Consider the following 21,435-nt stretch of genomic DNA (forward strand, 5'->3'; position numbering starts at 1 on the left):
TGTTGAAGATTTCTCATAACCCAAGGGTGTCATGTGACACACGGGCATCAGCAGCACAGTAGAGAGACTAACTAGCTAACAGTGGGTGAAACAGAGCTACACTGGAAGGCAGCAGGCAAGTGGGAAAAAAGGAGGCAGACGCAGATGGTGGACCATCAAACATAAGCATCTTTGATTCTTCCTAATTAAACACTTTGATTCTCTGTAATTAAACACCTAATGGAATGGGAGTTAGACACATCCCTTCAGACATTGCCTTGGATGACTCATTGCTTCTGTTTTACCTAAATACCCAGGTCAGTTCTGGCATCAACAGTATTTTTATTTATTTATTTCTCCCGCAGAGTATCTAGAGTAATACTAACAGCCCATTTCCAGTTTCACATACACTCTGCGCAGAGAAAGAACTTGCATGTAATTATGCTCTGAAAGGGTGGAGATAATTTATAGTCCCATCCCTTTCTCCCTCCCACACATTTAAATGCTAAAGCAACTCACCAGCGTAAATCTACAGTAGTCCTCACAAGGTAATGAGAATTGTCTTTAATTTTTTAAAATCCATTTGATTTCCCCAAATGGTCTGTTGAGTTAGGGTTTTACTTGTTGCCAACTACGGAAAAAGGGAATTCACAAACACAGCTTCTAAATTAACCAGTATTGGAGGCAGTTTCATAGCTACAATACTGAAATTAAGCCTGTTGTGATGGTGGACATAGGCTGAAATAATGATCCGGGACTTGTAGGATCAAGTGCTGTCTCAGATCCAGATCCTTGTTGTTACGATTGGCTTCATAGAGGTGGCTGGAGAGCATGTGTGAAGCCTTGGCAAAGCGGCTCTGGCAGAAGGCACTAAGTGGTTGCCTCTGGTATGCTGACCTGTACTCAGTCAGAGATGGAAGGTGTGACTGCTGTATTTCAAAATGGTGATTTGTGGTCTGCAGCGGGCCAAAGTTGTTTGGAAGTGCTGTAAAAGAAGAGCACATTAACTGCCATGTTACTGCAGCCATTAATTACATCGGTGGCTGATTTGGAACTATAAAAAGGCATCTGGACCCACCCCAGGTTAATTGTTCATGAGCTCAACTGCTGATGTATTTTGTTCATACAAGATTTAATGCACTTATGTTTGCACTGCACTCATACTCCTTGTAATGGCTTAATGTACAAAGTCATTTCCCATGTATAATCTCTGCCTTCTGGCAGTGTTGGCATGGAACTTACCAGAAGTCAGCTGGTCAGACCTCTCGGGCTTTTGTGTCAAGTTGTCTGCATGTCTGTGTTGCAGAGTGGGCAAAGCATTGATGAGGTTACGCCCGTAGCTTTCCGCATACTGTGTGACCAGATAATGTGAGGATGGCGGGTCATGGTGCCCAAAAATCGTCTTAGATGGAAGCCCCTGGATAACAATATAGAGAGATCTTAACGTAGCCTTCACACAGTGGCCTTCTCTGGATTAAGATATAGAGGGCATGACCTGTTCTTTTTCAATAATCTTCAAGAGGCTCACCATGTGACAGCGGCAAATTGCTCCAACTAACCCTATAGTATGTCCCCAGTAGGATTGATGATTTTACACATTTTTCATTGCTGCTGAGTCTGAACAGAAACTTGCTTTCATAAAGAGTTTTATCACAGGCCTTTATCTTGGCCATCAGTATTATGCAGAAGTGTTCACACTCTAGCGGGGAAAAAACCCCTGACTTGCAGGCTTTTGACAGGCATTCAATTGGTGATAATACCATGAATGAGCAGTTAAAGGCTGACCTCAGCTCTCAGCAGGGCAGATCTTCTCTCAGAGATGTCTGGCTTGAAATCCCTGTGGGGTCGGTAGTCTACAGAACTGGTGCTGTAGGCTATCTTTGGCTTGCGAGTGAACTGTGTTGGAGAGAATAAACAGACATCACAAAGTGGACTGAGCAAGGGGGATATACAGGGACTTGAGCAATGATCCCAGCATAAGGATCAGCAGAGCTCACATTTCACAATTGACCTGCTGTACAGTATTCCTTAAGTCATTTCTCCTCACAAATCCTGAACCAGCAGCCTATGGCCAAAACTCACATCAATGCAATTAGTCTCCAGCTCTCGCCCACCAGGAGGCTGTGCTGATGTAGCTGAACTGAGGCCGCCTAATCACTTTGTTATAGATCTGACTACCAACTCAGGTTCTAAAAAAATGTTGGCGGGCTGCCATTAATGTAGTATTATGTTTTAGACACAGCATGAAAAGACATAGAAAGTCTGTGTTCTCAGGCTGAGGTGAAATTGTATGTTTAGATTGGAAAAACATGTTTTTCATACTGTGATATAGAGTTGGAAAGCCTGAATCGAAATGCTGCATTATCACACTGTAGAGTAAAGCATGTCGTAAACAGACAATATGCCTACCTGAAGTCTTTCTTCAGCCCAGTTGCCTAACAACACTTTGTTTGCATACTTCTGCTCTATTCTCCATCCGGTTTGGGCCCATTTATCCTGTGCATTGGCTTTCTGGTTCATACTTTGCCCAGTATCAAACACACCTGGGAAATCTAAAGCCCTGCTGGAGCTAGTTTAACTAGTCAAATGGATAGCATGTAGGTGTATTCACCTGACTACATAATCGCTTCAGCAGTGGAGGGGAAAAAGAGCTCTGTTGCCATGGGTACAGCAAACACTGTGGGTAAAGCAAGCAGAGTGTCCTGGAAGCAAATAGAAGATGTCTTACATCTTTGTTAAAATGAAATACATTTCCTAAAGTTAAGGAATGGCATTTACCTTTTAGTTGCCTGCTCTGTATTGTTAAAAAGGTGCCAGAATATTGTATGCAGACTTGGTTTCCTTGGGCTACTTTTCATTTTTGGAATGGAATGAATTTGGAGGGGGGGGGCTTCTGTGAACAGTATAATGGTAATGACAAACACTGGAGGCACATTTGTTTATTCAAATGTAAGACAAGATGGGAAGTAGAATAAAGTTTATTGCAGGATCTTATTTATTACCCTCACAGTGTTTTTATATAGTGAACAGCACCATCCACAACTTGCACTGCAGAGGGAAATGTGAGCCAGCCCTGGTTAAAAAAGTTAATCATGCCATGAAAGCCATCTAGCACATGCTGCCAGGTGACATCCTTTCCCAGGTCCAGAAGTCGCTTCCTGTAAAGAATCCCATCATCCCTCAGGACATCATATTCACAGGTAAGGATGAAGGTTCGCGGGGTTTTCTGAATGAGAGCATCGTCTGCCAGTAAAGGGGAAACCTCAGGTTCCAAACCCTCTTTAATTGCGTGATACACCTCCCCATCATATTCTGGGCTTGGGTGCTTATAGAAACCACGTGTGAGGCACTCAGGAGGTAAGTTGGAAGGGGATAACCATAGTTCGTAGCGTGGCCTGAGCTCAGTGGGGACATGGTTACCTTCCAGCACTTCTTGGCACAGAGAAACATCTCCATTGAGATATTGCAGGAAGTAGAATGCCATCCGGCCACGAAACAATATGGGCACAGCATGATTTTGCTGGTAGGAAGGCAAGTTGAAATCTGCCATCTGCAGGGCTGGGTAAATGAGGACCTGAGCGCAAGGGAATGGCGGATGTCGGTCCTCACTGCACGCCAGCCTTTGGCACAGTGCTGCTGCCAGGTTAGCCCCAGTGCTGTCCCCTCCAACTGCCACTCTGTGAGAGTCCACCCCGAACTCTGTCTCAGCCACAGACAGGAAGTGACACGTTGCTTTCTCACAATCATCCAGCTGGGCAGGATACCTGTGCTCAGGGGCTAATCGGTATCTAAGAGGGGTGAAAGGAAAAGGAGCAGTATGTTAAGTTGTAGCTACATGGTGGTTAAAATAGATTTACTATTTGTATGTGGAGTGGGGAAAAAGTGTAAATACCCAACAGATATCACAGTGGTGTCAGATTCAATGGCAATATGCCGACACACTTCATCAACAGAATCTGTTCAGGATTAGTAGGATAGAGTTATTAAAAGATTTTCGTCGCAGAAAAGAAGCCATAAATAGCCACAAACAGAAGGTGACACATCTTTGTCCTTTCTGCACCTGTGCTGAAAAATATTACACTTGGGTGCAATTTTGTAGTATTTCGGAATTTTGAAACTTTCTTATGCTGCATACCGCTCAAATGAAAATAGTTTTTACTTATAGTTCAAGCTGCTTAAAATTCAGTTCCACTGTCATAAAATTACTGACTGTAAATGTGAGGAAGTCAGGTTTTACTTGTATTTGAGCATTTTTATTTTAGTTAAGCAAATGACTGTAACATCATATACCTATACTTCCCAATATCCATCCGCCTCCATGGAAATACATTAGACCTCTCCTCAAGCCGTCACACACAGAGGTAGGTTCATATACTCGCACTGGCACCTCTGAGAATGTCATGTCCTTCACTCGCAGACCAGCGGGAACTTGTTTCAGGTGAGAGAGAAAACAGGCCACGAACCATCGGGTAAAGCTAACCTGATGACAAATGCCCAGCCGATGTAGGATCCGAGCCTGGCAGGAGAGAAACAAAAGACTTACAACAAATAGGAGACAAAAATATATACAACCCTGATAGATAAAGTCAAAGTGAAGGTTATTTGGTTGAAAAAAAACAACCATTCATGACAACATCAAAGAAGCGGAACACATGACTTTGTCTTTGCACCTTTGTTGGTTATGATTTCTTATCTAAAATTTCTCTGATGTAAGCTTTATCAGGTGTTGGAGGACGAAGGAAGGATATCCACATATGACCTAAAAGAGTACATTTTATTCTCCACAAGAGGCGTTTAACCTAAAGGATAAGTTGAATATTTTTAAAAAGTTAACAAAAATAGATATGATTCCATACAGGCAACATACAAAACTAAGCACTAACACTTTTGCAGATACTGATACTCACCACGACTGCAATACCAACAAACAATCCATGAACCATGCGCAGTTTCCCTCTATTTGCAACCCCACAAGGAACGTCTGAATTCATCAGCTCAGCGTACACAAGTCCAATTACCAGAAGAAGGAAGGCTGCAACAAGAGCAGCGAAGCCAATTATTAAAATTGCCGAGCCGATGTCCATGGTGTTGCTGGTCTGCTCTGCTGAAGGTAAGTCATTAGGAGTAAATGTTTTATGTACCTGCTTTCAGCCTCTTTTCACCCCTCCCACAACCGCCTGCAATGCATTCTGACCTTGCTCTCACTTAATGACATTTTTAGCTGCCTGCTGCCCAGGAAAATAATTATATCCTTCAACATATTTTATGACTGTGTAGTCAAACGAATTACATGTTTCCCAAGGAAACCATATTGTTCCTCTATGGATATTGCAAAAAATATTTTATGTTAATAGAGCAGCTTTTTAATTACTTTCATTTCCATAGTTCCCATTAAAATACCTTCCAACACCTACTAACATTTTCACATTTTTCTGTGGTTCTAATGTGTGTGTGTGTGTGTGTGTGTGTGTGTGTGTGTGTGTGTGTGTGTGTGTGTGTGTGTGTGTGTGTGCATGTGTTTTCAGGTTTATTTGAACATATTGACTCCTACATGAGCTCTGTTGCTCATGCCTGTGCGTGGCAATGAGAAGCAAATTTATTGTCTAGCGTCTAAGGGAAGAAAATACTCAAAGATGCATGAAGGCTGACTGAAAAGACCCTTATCTGAACTTTCACTGTTGATCTGTAGATGGCAGTGATAGCATGAGTATAAATAAACAGGATACTCTGAAAAACAGTCTGTTTACACTGTGGCATTCTGTGGGCAGCTTAAACATATTTGCCAGTGACTGCAATGTGTACTATGATGTTTTAGCAAATTCACTGACCTGTATTCGACATCTCTTCAGTGGAATATGCTTTGGCATAAGCTCCAGTGGGCTCTCGACTTTGAATCTGCATTTTGTAAACCTCAGAAATTTGCAAAATAAAGACAGCATCTGGAGTCGTGTTGTCTTGGAGTTTTTAGCAGCCCCCGAGAGCCTCTCTGTCTTCCCTAAGTAACTGAGCCTTGCACAAAGCAACCATTGTGAGGCTAAACCCATCCCAGTTGCTGAAAAAGTCTTGTATTCAGCATTGCCCAGTAAAAATCACAGTGCCAGGGCCAAACATCACAGACTGGAATCTTGTCTGAGGCTCGTGAATTCACAAGATTTGTTTAGGAGGTATTCATGCGGTTTTATTGTTGTCATCCTTCCAAGCTTCTGAGACCGGGCTGACCTATTTCCCAAACTGCATTGTCACATGCAGAAAAAATATAGCGTGCTTCAAAAATACTGTTACCACAACAGACTGGGTTCAAACAACTAGTGGCGCTTTATACCAACAGTTGGAAACCATTACAAATGTACAAACACACTGTCCAATCAAATAACATGTTCACTTTTTTTTAAATAAACCTAGCACATTAAAGTGGAGGAAATACATGACTTTAGATTTTGACACAATCCAGACCTGATTTTTTTTTATTGAGGTTACAAATGTGTTAGGGGCTTTATCAGCTATGTGTTTGTTTGGTGCTCAGCTGATTCTTTGTTTCCTCTCTTTATTTGTTTCATTTAATTAATTTAATAGAACTGGCATTAGGCATTGTTGAAGATGGCAGTCATTCATCTGGCGCTATTATATAAGAATATTTTGTACTGACTCGCAACAGTCAGTGAGACCTGTGATTGCAACATCATTGTTCTTCTGTGGCCAGCGTTATGTAACGAGGTGAAGTTCGGATCAGTGAAACTGAAGTGAGAGTTTGGGGTCCCAGCTGGGACCCTCGCTGCTCGGCGACCACTGTGAGGACCTAGACCACATGTTGAGAAACGCTGTTGTAGCCACATGAAGGGGTGTGGAAGAGGCAAGTGCGCAGCCACTCAGGGCAGACGGGCACTGGAGCAAAATTCATCCCTACTTAACATGTCAATCAGGATTAATGCCCTTACAAACCTCCTATTTAGGTTCATCCAGTTCCTTTCACTAGTGGAAGTTCCGAACCAGGGCAGAGGCGGTAATATATAAGGCAGGACAGGACAGGACAGAACAGAACAGGAACGCAACACCAAAGCACAGAGTAGCGCGCACTACGGAGCGTCGCCTGGACTTGTGTTTCACGTTTGTACTCCTCGACGGTAGTTGACAGGCGCAATGACTGATCACTCACTGATTTCGTGAGCGTGATGCATGTAGACTGTCAGAGCTCTTCAAGTCACACTGTTCTGTTTAAAAAAAAAAAAATCTCTCGCCTGTGGATTAGTTATGCAACAGTGCAGATGATATTGTTTGCATGCGGGTAAAGTTGCAGGAGCTCAGAAGTCGCTGTCTGCGCACTCAGTTCACTGTTGGCGGATATCTGCGGTGCACGTAAACTTGCAGCGTAAACATACTTACAGACTATCCGTGAGCACGTTCCGAAATGGAGCTGAAGAGCGTGTGTCGTATGCTTCTTTTCCCGGTTCAAATCCTCTACTGTATAGTAAGAGCAAGTTTGATGTTGCTGTTGCCAAGCAGACGGAAAGACCTCACCAAGGAGGTGGTATTGATCACTGGTGGAGGACGAGGCATCGGACGACACCTGGCCAAAGAGTTTGCCAAGCATGGGGCCAGAAAGGTAAGTCGATAACATACCTTTCCTCCTTCCACTCCTTTCAGATCAGCACATTATTAACAACGAGATTAAATTACTTTCTGAGCAATTTGTTTTGGTCATATATTAAGTTATATTTTCAGCTTTTATCAAAACCACCCCCCTCATCCCTCACCAGGTAGCCTGGTCAGTCTGGTCTCCCCTGCCCCACGTGTATTGCTGTTTCAATGTTCTATAAAAGCAGGGATCACGACCTCCAAGTAACCTAGTTGTCCAGTAAGACCGGTGACAATTTTTGTTCAGGTATTGCACAACAGCTTGGGTCAACCAGAGGGCAGGTCTGGACAGCATTTATGGCTGCTTGATATGATTGAGTGTGGTACTGAGCTGACATTCATTCTGCTTGGGTCCAGGGTGATTTTTGCGTTTTGCCTTACACAGAAAGTGCATCATCCAAAGATTTAGCTGTAAAAACTATACATTAACCGTGGCTTTACATATGTGGCTGTTTGTTTATTTTAGAGTGCATAAAATTTAACTGAAACTGCTTCAAGTCAATGCAGCTCTGATATTTCTCTATTGTAGCTTCTTGCCATTTTTGAGCAGTCTCCATAAGACTGTAGCGTCTACTAGCATGCCACAACAAAAGACTTCATAATGTTCTTAATAAATAACAGATAAGTTGTTGTTGTTTTCAAGGATAGCATGAGTTCACGAGATATTGTTTTGTGGGGTGTGTTTGCGAAACAATAACAAGGAACACATTCTGTTATCTTTTTTTGTTTCTTTTAACCAGTTACAGTAACTAAAATGCATACTTATCATGGAATATATGTGGGTCAAATCTTCCATACTCAAGACACAATGCAATGTAAACAGAAAAAAAAGATTTGTCATTGTTTTATACAGCTGGAAATGAATATTAATGTATAGCAAAATATGTAGGTTACCTGAAAACAACAAGTTTATATTGATGACATGAGTTGGAATAGTCCATATCATGACGCTTAAAGTTGCTTGGTTTACTCCTAAATAAATCACCAAGATAAAATAAATTATAAATTCAAATTTTCATTGGAAATCACCTCATCCATCACAACAATTAACCTTCCATGTCCCACCTCCCTCACTATCCCTCATCCCCTTAACAAGGAGCTTTCTCTTGTTCCTAAAATGCTCTGGTGACTACACACACACACACACACACACACACACACACACACACACACACACACACACACACACACACACACACACACACACAGCTTGTCTTCATTGCAGGTCAGGGTAACCTCAGTTCAAAATTTCCAGCTGTGGTTTGTCTACCAATCCTACTGAGTGAACATTACACAGCTGAGTGCCAGATGAGTCGCTGGTGGCCCTGTAGCAGCAATGTATCAATACAGAGTAGCTCTATTTTTGATCACCTCAGATGGGAGTCATCATTACACGTGGAAGAAAATTGTGGTAATTTCTACCCATGTTGAGCAGCCCAGCTGATAGCTTTGGGTTGCAATTATACATACGAGTGACACAGGCGCCACGTCTCAGATGATCTCTTAAGGTGCAATTTCAGCAGCTTGAAAACATTGCTAAAAGCTCAATGAAACACTAACTGCCTCCTTCTGTCTTTCAATGCCATCTCCTTGGGGAACGAGCTAGAAGAAACCAGTGGGTTTTAAAAGCTTCACTTTGCAGCTGCGTAACAATGGATGTCACCATGCTTTTCAGCACCCTTTTGTTGGGCATTATCAAGGTGTGAAGGCTTTGAAAACAACACCTGTGGTAATGTGTATGACAATTACTCCCTGCCTAAAGAGATGCTAAAAGGATAATTGTGAATAGGGCTGACCTCTGCGAACTTACGCTAACTCTTGTTTGAGCCTCTTTGTCAGTAGTAGCCAGAATTACCTTCGCCTCTGCTTAGGTTTTAGTTTTTTCACATTGTAAGGAAGACTGACTTCAATGTCAACGGAGGAAATTAGTCAAGATGAAAAGCTGGAGACCCAGGAGGGGAGCCATGTCTTATTCTGTACTATTAGGGGAGAGCAGCGCCAGCGTGAGGCAAAAAAATAGAAAAAGGCAACCAATAACACAGTGAGGGGTCTTTCATAACAATCCCAGTAAATACTCAGAAAATTAAAATGGTATATTTCTTCAGAGCTCGTTTAATTATTTTGCAGCCTCCCTAAAAGCACCACCAACTCGGGAGGAAAATGTTTACACGTTTTTTCTTTCCTTTTATATGTGGTTGTTAACATTACTTGGAGATCTCTGCAAAGAAGATGAACCGAAGCAAGTCACTGACAACAGGTTTGTGTGGGTGTGCTTGTGTTGCGCTGGAGGCGGGAAGCACACCACTCCCAGCTGGGTATTGCCCTGCAACTGACCTTGCTGTCTCCGCAGTAATTAGACAGCGGCAGGCGACTGCCTCCTGAACTCCTGCTGCCCCCTCTATGTGCTGCCTCTCTGCTTGCCCATACAATGGGTGTGAAAAGGAGGGCTCATACCCACCCATATATTCAGGCCCGAGTGATAGAGTATCACTGTAATGTAGCTGGAGCTAGTTGGGGATATCTTAAGCTGCATAGAGTGACATCTGCTGTCTACCTTTCAAAGTCTTGTTTTAAGCTTTGCAACATAGATTTGTTTCATTAAAGGGCTTTTACTTACAGCATGTGTTGACATTAGGTCTTGTTAGGCATGCCAAGTAAGAACAATCACCAGTTTATCAACAATAGCGAAGAGGGCTTGTGCAAGGTCAATTAAAAACTGTTTTCTTAACATTTCTGTCCAGATAGCAATTTGGCCAGTGCTTGTTTGCTCTGAGGATCCTGCATGTTGTGACGGGTGATAAACTTAATGAATTAAATAACATTTTAACAGGAGAGCACAATGTAAGTGCTGACTTTTAATGAGAACTGTCAGCTTTGTTTGCCTGACTCCTATTAAAAGCTTTCAGTTATTTATCAAGACCTGTCTGCCTTCACTGATTACTCAAATGGGCTTGCAAATGAAGCAAACAGAAAACCTAATCAAAAGCAATTCAAACCAGGGCCACTCACAGAGGGAGGCAAACCCAGAGTGCTCCAGATCTGATAAAGAAATGAAGCGCATAAAAAGCACATTCTAGACTGCAGTCTTTTATGTTTCTAAAAATTTTGGTGTGTTTGGTCTGCTTCAGCTGCTATTAGCCTTGGACAGTTTTTGACACATGAATACTTGGAAGAACAGAGCAACATAGCAATTTGGGACTTCTTTTATTTCCAGATTGTGAATATGAAAGTTATTTTACTGTATTTGTTAGTGTGCTATGTTTGGCTCTCAACCAGTGTTGAGTGAATTTTAAATTGGCACAGTGTGAAATTACGCTGTTGCTGGAAGATGACAGGTTTAATTTGTGCAAGAGTTGCACTGTGCAACATGCTTGCATACTTTTGCACTTTTTTTTTAAACTAAGTCTTAAAATATCTTTTGTCATGTTTATTAATTAGATCTCTTAGACTAATCCATCCTGCCTACTAACTAAATGGATGTTTACGCATATTCATTGGTGTAAAACAATGAGAATGACAGGCTGAACCACGAGGTAGCAAACAGACATGCTGTCTTGCGCCCACGCGCAGTCTCTGACTCTGAGATACACAAGATCACTTTCCAGAGGACTTTTTGCTCAAATATTAACCTTGGTCATGGGCGACTAGCCAAATCCCACACTGGCGTCTTCAGCACTTCACACACGCACTGTTTTCAGACTCCCTGACCAGAAATGACAGGGCTCATCTGCCCAACAGGCCATGTAATCTCTTTGAGAATTTGTGTTTGAGAGATGAGGAGGGCTCACCCCCTGATTTCATTACCTTTCCCTGACCCCAAAGACTGACAGATCTAATTGCCCAATCACTAGTCCCCCACCTCTATCCAACCTCATGTTCCCTGCTCAAATGACCAGCCTTCATTTAGTCTCCAGGTGGATGAAGAGACAGTTCATTCACCCACCAACCCCCGAGCCTTTAATCTTGCTTGAAAACTATTTGTTGGAGTGAAATTGCCCTCTCTATTCTCTGAACAAAAAGAACATTGCTATTCAAAAAAAACTCATTTTCACTATACTGCCAAAAAAAACAAATTGAGTGATTACTGTAAAAAAAAAAAAAAAAAAAAAAAAATTCTTTTGCACTCGATGCTGAATTTCCTACTGATTATACGTGTGTTTGTTTAGAAAATTAACATCTTGTTATTTACCAGGTAATCCTGTGGGGCAGAACAGAAAAGTGCCTCAAAGAGACGGCTGAAGAAATTACCCTCTCTGGAACTGAGTGCCATTACTTCCTGTGTGACGTGGCCAATCGGGAGGAAGTTTACAAACAAGCCAAAGTGGTTAGAGAAAAGGTATGGCAGCTTAGTGTTTTTGAAAAGATAAATCTGCTTGCACAAGAAGAAATATAATTTGCACACAACAGATCGTAAAATATTTCCCTGAGATGCCTCCCCGTCTAGTCTGTATGTATATTTGCTTTGAGCTGCTCTTTCTCCCATCTGGTGTGTATAGATTACACTTCATCTCAAATCTCTAAATATGAGCTTGGAATGTTGACAGCTCTTGTGGAGTACAACTATATCATTTCAGGAAAGCAGACAGCAAATGCTTGACATTTTTGACAGGGTTTTCTCTTCCTATTCTTGCACTTTTTAATCTCAGGTGGGAGATGTTACGATATTGGTGAACAACGCAGCAGTCGTCCATGGCAAGAGTCTGATGGACAGCGATGATGATGCTCTTCTGAAATCCCAACACATCAACACCATGGGGCAGTTCTGGGTAAGATTTGATTACATTGTAGCAGAGCCAGTTTTCCTGCAAATACAGGGAAATATAGGGAAATTCCTCTGAGCTGATTATCCTTATCATTTTTATATTTTGATTATAGCATGGCACCGTATGCAGTAGGCAGCCACAGGCTTGTCAATCATGACTCTTATTATGGCAGGTTAAGTGGGGTATTTCCAAATTGCCTCTCAGCCCCTGAAACATCAGAGGGGTTGTGAAACTCATGGCATTTTTATTTTGAATGGAGATCAAAAGACTATGTCATATGCAGACAGAAATGCAATTATCAACTAAATGGAAATGGAAATTTAATCTGTCGTTACAGTGTGGGCTTGCTTCTCTTGTCTGTTCTTCTTTCTACTCTGAATATATTTCACCTTCTATTTCTACACCCCTCACCGCTTTTTCCTTCATTCTACCTTTCACAGTCTCTTTTTCTTCTTTTTGTCTTAGACAACAAAAGCTTTCCTGCCTCGAATGCTGGAGCTGCAGCACGGCCATGTCGTATGCATTAATTCCATCCTGTCCCAGTCTCCGATCCCTGGGGCCATAGACTACTGCACCTCCAAGGCCTCATCGCTGGCCTTCATGGAGAGCCTGACACTGGGCCTGCTGGACTGTCCTGGTGTCAGCTGTACCACAGTGCTTCCCTTTCACACGAATACAGAGATGTTCCAGGGCATGAGAGTCAGGTGAGAAGACACAACAAAAGGAAGCGAGGGTGGACCATTCTTACGTCATACCATGGTTCAGAAATATGGGTTATCTAGGGTTATCTATCACAAAAAATATGGTTACAATTGGGGAAAAATTAATACCCTAATGCTTTGTTGGATGAGTAAGCCAGAGGGAGCTGGTTTAATAGTGGCTAAACAAGCCACTTTAATGTAATTGGTGAAAACAAAGCAGTGAGTTACAAAAAATATTTCATTTCTTAAATCAGTTACATTTTAAAGTACACAAAAAGCTATCCAAATCTCCTGACAACATTTCAGGAAGGTGCCAGAATTATTATGAATACTACTGGAGAAAACGAGCATCATTTTTCCATACATCAGCCCACTAATTTGTGTCTTTTGCCCATTTTGTGTCTTTGGACAACAGTAGATCTGAAGTATCCTAGTCCCTTGAACAAAATCTTATAGGAATTTTAAGTGGAAATGCATCAAGCAAATCCAACACTTAAATTCAGACTGAAATATCTCAATAACCTTTGGATGCACTGCAAACTCTGAACATTGTTATTATTCCCCTACAGGGTTAATCCTACTGACTTTAGAGATTCCATGCCTCTCCCTGTATCACTGGTGTGAGGTTGACATTTGTGGCTCAGAAGGAAATACCTTCACAGCTATTGGATGGATTACTTTGAAAACTATTATTCAAAGTCCAGAAAGGGAAAGATCGAATGAGTTTGGTAATCTTCTGACTTTACGTCTAGAGCCAACCAGCTGGTCAGTTTTCACTTGCCCTGTATTTGATCAATGGGCACGGAGTTTTGTACAGATGCTTGTGGTTGCTATAAAATCTATCCTATAGGCTATCAACCTTTTCCCCTGTAATGATCTATGCCGTCATAGATCATGATAAAACATTCACACTACTGGATAAATCAAAAGCGAGTATTAAGATACTCTCCTAATCCACCTGATTCATGATTCTTCTGACTTACGGTACCAGAAATGATAGTTTAACATTTTAAAAGGAATTTGTATACTTTGACTAAATCAGCTAATGACTCGATATTTAACAGACGGCTAGTAATTATTTTAGGATTTTAGAGATCACATGAAAACATAGCTGCTTTAAACTTTTTTTTTTTTAAATGGTGCTGCATTGCTTCGCATATTTGATATTGAATGTACATCCTGGGTGTATGATTGCATCAGACCTTTCACACTGTTTTGTAATAGTTATTGGGTATGTCAAAAATCCAAAATGTACAGTTTGGCGAGATAAAGTATGGCAGCATAATTTCAAATTCAGCTGCGCTCTGGCATTTGTTATGAACAGCGGTTGCACAGATAAAACTTGAAGCAGATAGAAAATATAATCAAAATTTTCCCAGAGTGTCCCAGAAACAACATCACTTTATCTCAAACTGTCATTTTTTTTTTTCCAGGTTTCCCCAGCTCTTTCCACCCCTCAAACCTGAAGTAGTTGCCCAGAGGACTGTTGATGCAGTCAGAACTGACAAGGCTTTCCTCTACCTGCCATGGACAATGCACGCTCTTGTCATTCTCAAAAGGTGAGATTTCATGTGCTATCTTGTTTTTATTGCTGTATTTTCTACTTCACGATTAACATGCTGACACTAGTGTTTTTCGTCTGTCTTTAGCTTCGTGCCACAAGTTGCACTTGAAGAAATCCACAAGTTTTCTGGGACTTACACCTGCATGAACACATTCAAAGGGAGGACATGAACCTGGACTGTGCGCAATATGAGAGCGACCTCAACAGTTCTCGGGTGTGATGAAGGGAATATGGACCTTTACACATGTGAAAGTGGAGCAGGTCCCATGATAGAGTGAAGACAAACACATGCAAGGGTGTCGCTTCTACAGTTACAAGTAATTGATAAACTGCTCGATACACCCTGATCCTATGTATATGTATATAGTATGGAGGACTCACTTTGATCTGAAGCCATGCATAGTTCTATACCAGTAGTTATTCTGGGAGTTTATTGACACATATTTTGTCGCCTGTTTTTACTTTTTCTTCTTTTTTTTCTTCTTTTTTTTAAATTCTTTTAATATGTCTTTGAATCAAAACAAGGTAATAAAATCGAGTTTTAGAATTGCACTTTCTCCATTTGTACATGATGAAAATAGAAAAAATGAACACTTGGGCGGTAGACATTGTATTCTATCAGGGTTTTGACTCCCATGGCAGTGCGATAACAGCTTTGATTTATTCCAAGCATGAGATCAGTGACTGTGACAGACGATGTTGTCAAAACATAAAATGCACTCATGGGGGCCATGTGGGGCATATTCTTGTTTGTTCTCTGCTGTCAGAAAATGGTACAGGGGGGATAGTGTAAATCTCAATAAACACAATGAACTCAAAACAAGTCAGTCAGGCCCTTCTAATGCCTGCACAATGGTTTTAATTGCATTCAATGAATGTGAACAGCCAGAAAAAACTTTATTGTACGTATTGCAGACATTCATTCATCAAGGCTTTAATTATTAAAACAAAATTAAAGTAATTTTTAATTTCATCTTAGCAACAGAAGATGTTGCTAAGATGACATTGCCAGTGTCTTACAATTACCTTTTGATTGAGGATATTATTTAAGTGGTAAAAACGCATTTCATAAAACTGGAAGGCGCTTACACTGGTGGATGAATTGCTAAACCTTACTCGCTTTGGAACTGAAAATGAACAGCATCCACCGTAAAACCGCAGCTCCCAATTTAACATTTCTGCCAAATAGGGAAGAATTACCTGTTATTCCATCATTGCTAATATAATGTGAATAAAAGCCTGCAGCAGTTTCAAAGGTGAGGAGAGGCCTTAGATTATACATCCCATTTCTGTGCTGATACATTTCTTTCAGCTCTTTTTAGCATTTCAGATTTTTCATGTTGAATAAAACTGTATTTATTCAGAGGACACAGCCATACTTCAGAAGATATCCCAGTTCAAAATAAGTGCATTAATCAGGTTATTTGATATAATAAACTGGCCATTAGCTACATAGAGATTATTTCTGAAGTGGGTAAAGGTCAACCAAACCTAAAGAGAAACAAAACTCAGGTTAAAATACTTTACATGGAAAAAAAAAGAGAGTTTCTAATCTCTTTTACATCTCAGATGGCACACTATATCCAACCTTGTTATTTTTTAATGAAATGAGGCAAAGATCTGACCTCACCTAGGCTGATTCACTGAAAGGGATGTAGTAAAACTGAAAATACCATACTCTGCTGCAGTTTTAACCTCTGGTGTTGAGCCTTCTTTAAAAGGATAAACTGCTTTAAGATGTCTGAACTGTTCACATTTGACTCAGACTCAAACATGAAAACTACTCATCAAGATGAAGGACAGTTTTTATACCTCACTCCCCACTGCAACACAAAAAAAGACAATTAGTTTTAATTGACAAAAAGGTGTTTTTCCTTTTATACATTAAATAAAAGTTTGGTGTTGTCATAAAACGCGCACACCTACATATAGTCTTATCTCTGGATAAGGCCCTGCTGCTTTTATTCTTTTTGTTTGTTACTTGTGGACCATAACTAATCTTCTTAGATCAGAGCAAAGAGCAATGTTCAGTGAAAATCCAACAGAGCGCAAGCTCTTTCATAGGCTGTGCTATTTCCTTCCTTGCTGTGAGGTTAATCATGAAACCAATGCTTTTTACGTAGGACAGAGCATGTGCAGCATGATGAATTCAAATGTGGTGGTTATGAACACTAAAATGACTTACAAGTAAAAGTGTGAAACACAGAGAATCCATGCACAAATAACTTTACCATTGCTCCTTTCAGAGCAGAGCGCTAAGCCCTAGCAATGAAAGCATGAAGGGCTACCGACACAAACTCAGAGAAAGAAACCCATATCTGTTAGAGCACAAGTCAAAGCAAGCTCAAAGAACCAAAAGCGACCCCATGAGAGAGGCTGTAAAAGTTGGGATAGTGCCTGGCCTTTTGCTGCTAGACAAGGCTCATAAACATTCATTTGAATCCCAGCGAACCATAAAGGCCCTCCTGAGCACTCACGATAGGGCCGCACATTGTGATCAGTAGGTGACCCACAGTGGGGTTGGGAGGGGGACGGGCACTGCTGAGAGTGAACCCGAGCCTCCTTCAAGGGCCTGTTTCTCATTCTCTTAGTGGGCTGTTGCGAAAGCGGGGTGAGAAGAAGAAGCATGTTGGGATGGAACTAGGTCGAGGAGGCATGCAGTGCGTGTATGCTGGAAAAGGAGGACTAAAATGGTTGGAAATCTCTTGGGGCAGGTTCAGAGCAAGGTTAGCCAAATACTGAATAAATCAAATAGGGGCTTGGAAAGCCTTTTCCCTGCTGAAGGCGCTCAGCCCCAGGGTGACTGACCAAGCGCAGGTGGAGGCAGAAGTTTGGTCACATGGGAAGAAACCCGAAACTGTAGCTGTCCCAGCTGTGACCACATTCCCAGGTGTCTTTTCTGGACATTTGATTTGATTTGAGATTGTACTGTAGTCACTTTTTTCTTTGTTCTTCAAGTGTGTTCAATTTGAATACTGTGCAGTGAACTGAATCATCACCTTTTATGCTGACCGCAATTAGGTTTATGCAAGGCTATCCTGTTATAACCTCACCGAAACTTCACTTTTGAACGCCCCTAAATTTCCCTCTTCCATACTTTTAAAGTAAGCAACAAACCTGAGAATCTTTTCCTTTACTCAGTCCAAGCATTTGTAATCCCAACACAGGGGCTTGGAGAGCCAGCCTCCAATGATCCATTAAATATATTATAGGCGCCCGGATCTGGAGTCCATTTGGCTTGTTGTGCAGTGATGCTGAACGCATGTAAAACCTCAGCCAGTGTAGGATTGTGTCGTTATTCACATCACATACACTTATGGATTCTGTGACTCTGAGTTTCCTGGCAGAGGGTTCACTGTGACTTTGAGGCTTAATATGACTCTGCTGCGTTTGATAAATGTGTTTCCAAAACACATCAGATCCATTCTTACTTCACATTTATTTGATATCTCTAAAATATAGAAAATGTTTGTGTAGTGCCATGCCTCAAATAAATCACAATTTCTGTCATTTTAAAGCCAACTTAACCATAAAAGCTAGAAATATCTCCCGAGTTTGTAGCAAGATACTCAACACAAGTGTTATCAGACATGAGCACAGTGGACTATTACCTGTAATAAACTCCATAAGACTGTGTACTTTGTGGGCACAGCCCAAAGTGAAGCCAAATGAGGCTGGAGCCAGGGGCAGCAAAACGGAAGTGGAGTTCAGCGAGGCGTTATTTGTTACAACACCTTATCCCCTTCTCTGAACAACGCTGTTAGTCCTCTCGCCAGTTTGTTGCGAGGTTCATCCATCACAGGGTAGGTAGTATGATAAAAAGGCTCAGCCCTAACCCACAACAAGGGGCCAGCCGCGACGCCTCAGTTGACCTGTCAGACTGTAAGAGTTATTATACACTGTGGTGTTAAAGGTTAAAGGGAGCAGCAACCTCAGAGGGTGTCAGTCCTTAAAAACACAGAGAGACAAACAGAGCGCTGAAGATAAATGTAGGAAATTAGTGGCAATCCATGAGCAAATAAATATAATGTGCATGACATTAAACTCAGGGGGACTTGTTAAGTTCCAGCAGTGCTTGAGTGTTTCTGTCCAATTGATTCATATAGGAAGTCACAGGCAGCAATAAAAACACAGACAATGATAGATACTTTTGAAGCAAATAACTTTTATAAACAAAATTACCAGCTTGATTAATGCTGCCCTGAAATATTCAATCACTTTGGCGACAGCGGGCTATTTAAAGAATGTGGTTTTTACAAGTATATGGCTCATATGAATTAGAGGGTGTGGTTCTACAACACAAGGTCAAACTCTTGGTAGTTGGGGCATAACTCACAGTAAGTTGTATTCATCACTGGCTGCCAGCCATATCTACACAGCCGTTCCTCTACAGCCTGCAGAGAAACAGATTATCTGCATGAGGATCTTTTTTAGGAAAACGTTTTGGAGCTACACAGAAAGCTTTGTCTCTGCTATCACCTGTGTTTGGGGGCAAAGCAGCAAAGTTGTGTAGTCATTCTACCATTTCTACCTTTTTTTTTTATCCTGCTTTCTTCATCTTTCTGCTGTCAGTAAAGTCTGTGTGAGACCCTAAACAGAAATTTCTGAAATTTAGTACACTGACCAGGCCCAGCAACCATATTCTTTTCATCAAATTTCATGTCTGTGCATTGAAAACCCAAGTCCCACCAGTAAGTTTTTAAGAAAAAGCGAAAAGCTTATTAAAAAGTCAAATTTTTTTGTCATGGCTTTGCAAAACATTGCACAAATAATCTTCAGACCAAGCCCCATAAAAGTTGTCCTGTGCATTTTGACCCATTTATACAGTAAATCTTTCACAAAAAAGAAACTAAGTAAAATTTTTGCAATAAAGTTGATGCTTGAATTGGGAGCTGATTTTGAGGAAGGAGAAATAAAACAGTTCAACAAGATAAGCAGAGGTTATATGAGCTATATACATAGTGCATCACCATAAACTTCATACAGCACAGTTAGCTTTAAATCTCCAGTGTATCAAGTGTCAGTGAGCAGTCGGTACCTAAAATAATCTCTCTTGTTTTCCTCTTGTCCTGTCTTTCCCCATCACTGATTGAAGTTATCTTCCATTCTCTTCTGCAGCTGTACCTTTAGCTAACACAGATACTCTATATGAAAAACTGCACAGAAACACTTTGTGGTTTACGAGCTGTTAGAAATGTCGCATTTGAAATTGCCTGCTACTTAAAAACCCAACCTTTTTACCCTCTATGCTTTCTCTACTCTACTAGACAGGTGCTGAAGTACCACAATTACAACTTATGGATGGACAATCTGCACAATCTGGATTGCTCGGTACTGTAAATGCTGCAAAAATGATACATTTTTGCCAATTTTATCTCAATAACCACTTGTGATGGATAAGCCAATGAGACTATCTTTGTTTTTGTTCCTTTGATTAATGGTCAGATCCGTTTGATATTAATAACTCTGCCTGACAGGATCAGATCAAGTTGCCATGGCAACTGTGTCCAGGTGATCTAATAACCTCCTTTTTGTTTCTTATGGCTATATTTATTTAAGGTTTCTTTCTGTTACTTTAAATTTCATATTAGGTCTAAAACCAGCTGACAGTGGCACAGCTTTAGTCAGGTTAGCAGCGGCACAAACATGCCCCATCGTTTTTTCTGGTTTTACTATGGCAGTTTGCAATTTTTAAACTCGCATATGGTGTGTGGAAATTTTCTTGTTAAGCCTACCAAAGATTTCTGAAAGCCAACAAGTGTCAGTTTAAGTTCAGATCTTCCTGCGACAGTAAGAAAAAGAAATCCCTCTAGGTCATTCACCTACACTGTGAAACCAGGAGCACTGTGTTTCACATGTGGTTTCCAGTGTTCTGCTTTTGAACGCTGACAGTTAACAGGGAGAAAGTGGGAGGTAAGAGTTGAGGGACAAACAAAGCAAAGTAAAGCCTCCTTTTCACTGCGAGCAGAAGGCAAACACTCACAGGGGAAGGGTGTGGGAGGGTGAAACACAGTTCACATTGCGCGGATGGGCTCAGGATATTTATAAAGCCCACTAGGCATCACGTCAGGAGAGCTCTGCTGAAAAATGTTGTTCCCAGATGGACCACTTCAGCCAGATTTATTTGTTACAGAGCAGCTTCCTCATGGATTACGCAACAGTGTCGCACAAGAGTAAACTCTCTGGCTTGATGTCTGTTGCCTGCCTTCCTCAAGGTGACTCAAATGTGGGTCATATGGAGGACAACATTCTCTCAGTGCCCTCATCTGAAGAATGAAGCAGATATCAAAAGGGTGTGCAAACTGTTAAACACGCTCATGACAAAGTAAGACATGAGATATGCTGGCCCCAGACTTTTACGTAAAGAGACATCCATAAAACTGACAGGAACAAAACAAAAGATTATATTTTGAAGCACATTTCCTGGATTATGTAAAATAACTAATAGTTAAGATGCTCTTTTTGATTTCTTTTGGCACAGAAGCTCTTGATTCATCATCACAGGGCTGTATTACACAAACAAAAGCCTCCCAAGCCCACAGCCTGCATGTAAGTCATGTGACCAGAGTTGGCGGCCTCTGTGAACTACACCTGAACTTAGTTAAATGGAAACAGACCAAACACATAGTGTGCGTCAGGATGAAAGCATCCCTCTGGAGAGCTCTTAGTGAGGCTTTTGAGTAAAGGATGTGGGTTATCGAGCAACACAGGAGAGCTGAAAAACAGTTTTCTAAGTGATTGAGCAAACATCTTGCTCTAAAACCTCACATCTCAGGACACCAATTTTCACCTCATT

At 41.2% G+C, this 21,435-nt stretch overlaps 3 protein-coding genes across 3 annotated transcripts; 1 reads left to right on the forward strand and 2 right to left on the reverse strand.

The window, feature by feature from the left end:
• Nucleotides 1–689: 689 nt before the first annotated feature.
• On the reverse strand, nt 690–2,510 carry cfap107 (cilia and flagella associated protein 107; the record flags this gene model as incomplete). Its single annotated transcript, XM_080891864.1, has 4 exons — nt 2,389–2,510; nt 1,765–1,875; nt 1,222–1,396; nt 690–964 (listed from the first exon to the last, which is right to left on the reverse strand). The coding sequence occupies exons 1-4, from the start codon at nt 2,497–2,499 to the stop codon at nt 690–692; spliced, it is 672 nt and encodes a 223-aa protein (XP_080747990.1). The 5' UTR covers nt 2,500–2,510.
• A 320-nt stretch (nt 2,511–2,830) lies between these two features.
• On the reverse strand, nt 2,831–6,700 carry aadacl4 (arylacetamide deacetylase-like 4). Its single transcript, XM_080892676.1, has 5 exons — nt 5,808–6,700; nt 4,887–5,011; nt 4,270–4,495; nt 3,872–3,935; nt 2,831–3,767 (listed from the first exon to the last, which is right to left on the reverse strand). The coding sequence occupies exons 1-5, from the start codon at nt 5,878–5,880 to the stop codon at nt 2,984–2,986; spliced, it is 1,272 nt and encodes a 423-aa protein (XP_080748802.1). The 5' UTR covers nt 5,881–6,700; the 3' UTR covers nt 2,831–2,983.
• A 232-nt stretch (nt 6,701–6,932) lies between these two features.
• Nucleotides 6,933–15,452, forward strand: dhrs3b (dehydrogenase/reductase (SDR family) member 3b). Its single transcript, XM_080892677.1, has 6 exons — nt 6,933–7,579; nt 11,804–11,947; nt 12,258–12,377; nt 12,840–13,078; nt 14,509–14,634; nt 14,725–15,452. The coding sequence occupies exons 1-6, from the start codon at nt 7,385–7,387 to the stop codon at nt 14,807–14,809; spliced, it is 909 nt and encodes a 302-aa protein (XP_080748803.1). The 5' UTR covers nt 6,933–7,384; the 3' UTR covers nt 14,810–15,452.
• Nucleotides 15,453–21,435: the final 5,983 nt, after the last annotated feature.

The sequence above is a fragment of the Rhamphochromis sp. 'chilingali' genome, assembly GCF_963969265.1.
Source record: "Rhamphochromis sp. 'chilingali' genome assembly, chromosome: 9".
NCBI classification, from domain to species: domain Eukaryota; kingdom Metazoa; phylum Chordata; class Actinopteri; order Cichliformes; family Cichlidae; genus Rhamphochromis; species Rhamphochromis sp. 'chilingali'.